General features: G+C 48.2%; 1 protein-coding gene across 1 annotated transcript in view; it reads right to left on the bottom strand.

The window, feature by feature from the left end:
• Window positions 1-338: 338 nt before the first annotated feature.
• The window catches only part of exoc6b (exocyst complex component 6B), a 51712-nt gene continuing 46297 nt past the window's right edge, over window positions 339-5753 (bottom strand). The window contains exons 18-19 of the mRNA XM_084003043.1: window positions 1501-1613; window positions 339-638 (exon numbers count right to left, since the gene is read on the bottom strand). Of these exons, the coding sequence (XP_083859169.1) occupies window positions 512-638; window positions 1501-1613 (240 nt within the window). The 3' untranslated portion in view covers window positions 339-511. The remainder of the gene's footprint in view (window positions 639-1500; window positions 1614-5753) is intronic.

Below are 5753 nucleotides of genomic sequence, written 5' to 3'. Positions count from 1 at the left end.
TCGTGCTTTAACTAAACCTGTTTGTATGGAAGACAAAGTGTGCTCAGCGTTAGTAGATGGTTTCTAAGCTCGTTAGTGGACCAGCAGCAGCATCATGCCCTCTTTAAGACTTCTACACACCGAGTAGAAAACGATGCTGGGTTCAGTCCTCGCTGTCGTACATTCAAGACGTTCGGTCCTTTTAGTGCCGCCATGTGGAAGACATCAAAGTCCTTAAAGGTCTACGTGAAAACCGCTGAACCACAACGATCCGGCCAGACCACAACGGTCCCAGCCGGGTCACAGAAGACCACATCCAACATCTTCTGTTGGCTTTTTTTTTTTTTTTTGTCAAAAAATCTCGAAAGATAATTTTGCTGTGAGGTCGCGCTCACGTTGGAAGGAACCGGTAGTCACGGCAACCTCGTGGCAATGACGACGAGGTCTCTGCGGCGTGGACCAATGGGAGGGCTCGTTGCGGCGTGGACCAATGGGAGGGCTCGCTGCGGCGTGGACCAATGGGAGGGCTCGTCTAGCTGTGGTGCTGGGCGATGAGGTTGCGTAGCTGCTTGATGATGGTGTCGATGAGCTTCTGGCGGTCCCGGTCCGTCTTCCTGAACTGGGCGAAGACGTTGTTCTTGCGGCTCGTCTCCTTCATCCTGGAAACAGGAAGTGGAATAAGAGGAAACAGGAAGTGGAATTAGAGTCTGTTTAAAGGGCCAGTTCAGTAATTAACTAAACTACCCACACAATGAAGAGGGTTATATGCATAAACATGCTGGGAATAAAACACACCAGGGCTCCTCCACCTTCTCCAAGGTCACATTCAAGCACTTCAAGGTGCATTTGCATGCTTTTCCAGCCCCTTCCAGCTGTGGTAAACTCCATATTTGTACCAATCCAATGGTCAGTATTCAGTCTACTTATTATGTCACTTGTTCATCACATTAAATGAGATGTTATTGTCCTCTAAACAACCAGAGAGACAGCTTTTTACAAGCACTTTCAAGCACTTTATTCTAAATCCAAGCACTTTTCAAACCTTGAAAACACCACACTAACATTCAAGGGTTTTCAAGGATTTCCAGCACCCGTACCAACCCTGAGTGTGTGGGATTACAACATTGTGTGTGTACGGGTGTTTTGTCTTTGTCACAATGTGGGTGTTGTCATGGCGACCAGATCTAATCGTCAACACACGGGTTTAATTGTGAGAGGATGTGTGAGTGTGTGTGTGTGTGAGTGTGTGTGAGATTATTTGTCTTGTGTGAACACGATTTAGTCGTCTGCATGCCACACACACTCACACACACACACGTATACTCACGGCTTCATCAACCTGTGAAACATGGCGGACAGACAGGAAACAGGAAGTTGAGATGGATCGGTGGTGGAGGCTGTTAGCTTAGCGTAGCATAAAGACCACGATTCTATTCACTGGTTTCCGTAGCGACGACTCCCGAAGGAAAAAGATCGTAATAATGTTTGCGATGTCAGTGTGATGGTGAAGGAGCTACGTACTTCTCCAGCAGGACGAGCGCCGTGGTCGGGTTCACTCGCAGGTACCGACAGGTGGGCTTCCCGAAGTCCGCCAGGTAGCTGGACCAGTCCCACTGGGTGAACAGCTCCAGCAGCTGGAGGCAGACAGGCAGGCAGGGAGACAGGCAGGGAGACAGAGAGAATCACAGTTAGACAGACAGGCAGGGAGAATCATAGTTAGACAGACAGGCAGGGAGAATCATAGTCAGACAGACAGGCAGGGAGAATCATAGTCAGACAGACAGGCAGTCAGACAGGCAGAATCATAGTCAGACAGACAGACAGGGAGAATCATAGTCAGACAGACAGGCAGTCAGACAGGCAGAATCACAGTCAGACAGACAGGCAGGGAGACAGGGAGAATCATAGTCAGACAGACAGGCAGTCAGACAGGCAGAATCACAGTCAGACAGACAGGCAGGGAGACAGGGAGAATCATAGACAGGCAGACAGACAGGGAGAATCATAGTCAGACAGACAGGCAGTCAGTCAGACAGACAGGGAGACTACAAAGCCAATAAAAACAGTAGAAAGGACTTCATCTAAAAAATGATTGAATCCCTGAATTCCAGGTATTCCCTGACTTTCCAGGTATTCCTTGACTTTCCAGGACACATTCAGGAAATAAAAACAGAGGAGGGGGGGGGGGGGGGGGGGTCTTCCTCTAAATGTCCCACATTTAAAACTGTTGCATAACCTGTTGAACTCTAACACACACACACACACACACACACACACACACACACACACACACACACACGGAGCCCCAGTGAACTCTGGGTAACACCAAACACACACACGGATCCAGAGAGAGAAACCATATGTGAGGGAGGGATGAGAGAGAGGGGGAGGGAGGGGGAGCTAAACCACATGTGGGGGAGAAAATGAGAGAGTAAAGATGGAGAGGGGGAGGGAGGTGAGGAGGAGGAGGGGGGGAGGCAAAGAAGAGAGGAGGTGAGGAGGAGAGGGGGAAGAGAGGAGAGGGAGGTGAGGAGGAGGAGGGGGGGGAGGCAAAGAAGAGAGGAGGAGAGGGGGAAGAGAGGAGAGGAGGACAGAGATTAAACCGGATGTTTCCTCCTAACGAGGATTCAGAGGGGGACGACGAGACAAACAGCTGATCTGGACATCCTCCTCCTCACCTCCCTCTCCTTCAAACTTCACAATCTTTACTCAACTTCTTAGAAGACAGAGAGAAGAGGAGGTGGAGGAGAGGGAGGTGAAGAAACAAGGAGAGGAGGAGAAGAGCAGAAACATGAGAATATAGAGGTGATGAAGGAGAAGAGGAGGGACAAGAAGAAAAGTGAAAGGAGAGGAGAGGAGGAAAAAGGAGGCGAGGATACAAGGAGAGGACTTGGACTGGAAAAGGTGAGAAAAGGAAGAAGAGAAAAGGAAGGATGAGGAGGAGGAAAGAAGTGGAGAGGAAGCAAAGAGGGAGGGAGGAGGAGGAAATGAAGGAGACGACAGAAGGAGAAAAAGATGGGGTGGGGGAGGAAAAAGGAGTGAGAAAATGAGGGGAGGAGAAAGAGGAAAGAAGAAGAGGAGCAGAAGGAGTTTTGGGTGAACTTGAGGTCAGAAGGTAAGTTTGTTTGGAGGAGGAGGAGGAGGAGGAGGAGAGATAAGACGGATGGAAATGGAAAAGAAGAAGAGCTTTTCCAAAAAAAAAACGAGACACACACACCTGACCCCCGATTCACCCTACACACACACACACACACACATCTACACACACACGCACACACACGTATCTACACATCTACACACACACACACGTATCCACACACACACACGTATCTACACATCTACACACACACACACACACATCTACACATCTACACACACACACACACAGACACACACGTATCCACACACACACACACGTATCCACACACACACACATCTACACAAACACACATCTACACACACACACACACGTATCCACACACACACGTATCTACACATCTACACACACACACACGTATCCACACACACACACATCTACACACACACACACACACACATCTACACACACACACACACACACGTATCTACACATCTACACACACACACACACGTATCCACACACACACACGTATCTACACATCTACACACACACACACACACACATCTACACACACACACACACATCTACACACACACACATCTACACACACACACACGTATCCACACACACACACATCTACACACACACACACGTATCCACACACACACACATCTACACACACACACACGGAGGGAGAGAGCGACAGGTCTCTCTCTCCTCACCTCTCGCTGAACTTCTCTCCGTCTCGCTCCCTCTCTCACCTCGCCGTGACCTCCCCGCACTATCGCTGCTGTCTCACACACACACACATCTACACACACACACACACATCTACACACATCTACACACACTCACACATCTACACACACACACAGATTATTGCTTCCTCTGATTCTTCTGAGACGAGCAGAAAAACAAAGTGACGTGTTAGCTTCACATTTCTGTTTGTTTTCTCTCATTTCTCCTCCAGCTAATGGCTCCCCCTCCTCCCCCCTCCTCTCCTCCTCCTCCCCCTCTCCTCTCCCCTCCTCCCCCCTTCTCTCCTCCTCCCCCCCCTCCTCTCCCTCCTCTCCCCTCCTCCCCCCTCTCTCCCTTCTTAACATTCAATCCAGCACTCCATTCATTCCTCTCTCCCATCTCTGTATTATTCCATGTTCTGTCCTCCATCTTTGTAGTTTTCTCTCTGTTCCACCTGTAGTTCTCCTCCTCCAACTGAATCTTTACTTACTCCTTCTTTCCATCGGACCTCTTGTCCTCCTCCTCCTCCTCATTCTGTCAATCAACTTTACTCCTGTTTCCAGTCTCTCTTCTTCCTCCTCATTTCATACCAATTCACTTTCTTTCTCCTCACTCTTTTACCTCCCTTTTTTCTCCCTCCATCCCAACTCTCCCCCTCTCCAAACCGACTCCTTCCTTCCACCTTTCATCCCTCCCCCCTCCTCCCCCTCCTCCCCTCCCAGCGGTAGTAACCTGTTGATGGTTATTCCGGCTGCAGGATTTATTTGTTTGGGACCGTCGGGGGATTGCCGTGTTGCCAAACGTCGGGGTTACCCAGAATCCACGTGTTTACCCAGAATGCACCCTGATTACACCCACAAACAGGATTACGTAACGTGGTCGGCAGCGAGGCGAGGAGTTGTTTTTATGTTTCTAAACTGTCGGTCTGAGTCGTTACTTGACTTTCAGACCAGAAACACAAAACAGCTTCTGACCAGAGTTCAAAGGTCGTCGCCACGCCGACGACGCCCGTCACTCACGCCGGCCACGGAGAAAGTGGTTTTCACTTTTATGGCAGGAAAACTAAACAGAAACACTCGTCCGTCATCGCTCAGCTCCGTCGTCTCGTTTCTTTACATCCTTCAGTCTGAGAGAAGTTTCAGGGGTCAAAGGTCACCGCAGAGTGCAACAACAACAACATCCCTCTGACAAGTCAACGAGGATTCCTGGGTCAAAGGTGACAACAAGGTGAGACGTGACCACCAGAAAATAACAACGTGATATATATATAAACATATATATATATATATATATATATATATGTGTATAAATGTTTAAATTTATAAAAATATAACAGAATTACATTTAATTAAATACATTTTTAAAATGTAATATTAAATATAATATTTGAAAAGAATATATTTTGAATATTAATCATTTAATTAAATCCATTTCTTTAAAATGATTTAATTGAAATACTTCCACTTGATTTCAAGTAAAAGGAACATCCATAATATTTCCTCACCGCTCAGAAACAATCCTCTACACTTGACCCCAGACTCGGCTCCTGACCCCTGAAAGCCAGAGGTCAGAGGTCAAATCCAGAGGTTATCGGGGGAGCAGCACCGTCTCTTCCAGCTACGACCCCCCCCCCCTCCCCTCCATCACGGAGTCCTTTCAAAATAAAGTTAGTTTCCTTGAAGTTCCTCACACATGAAGTGTGTAAGAGTGAATGAATCACAAATCTATCCTCCCTGAACTCTCAGCTACCTTATTAGTCTCCCCCATCATTGTCCCCCCCTCCTCCCCCCTCAGAGAGAGAGAGAGAGAGACAGAGAGAGAGAGAGGTTGTGCGACCCTTTAGAAAGTGACGGGAGGCTGAAATGGAAAAAGAGGGGAGAGAAGAGAAGAGTGCTGCTGGTTCAACCCGAGGTCTCTGCTGTCAGCCAGACACTGA

This window comes from Eutrigla gurnardus (genome assembly GCF_963514095.1).
Source record: "Eutrigla gurnardus genome assembly, chromosome: 23".
NCBI lineage: Eukaryota > Metazoa > Chordata > Actinopteri > Perciformes > Triglidae > Eutrigla > Eutrigla gurnardus.
The sequence above is the reverse complement of the archived record's forward strand: the minus strand, read 5'-3'. Positions and strand labels throughout refer to the sequence as shown.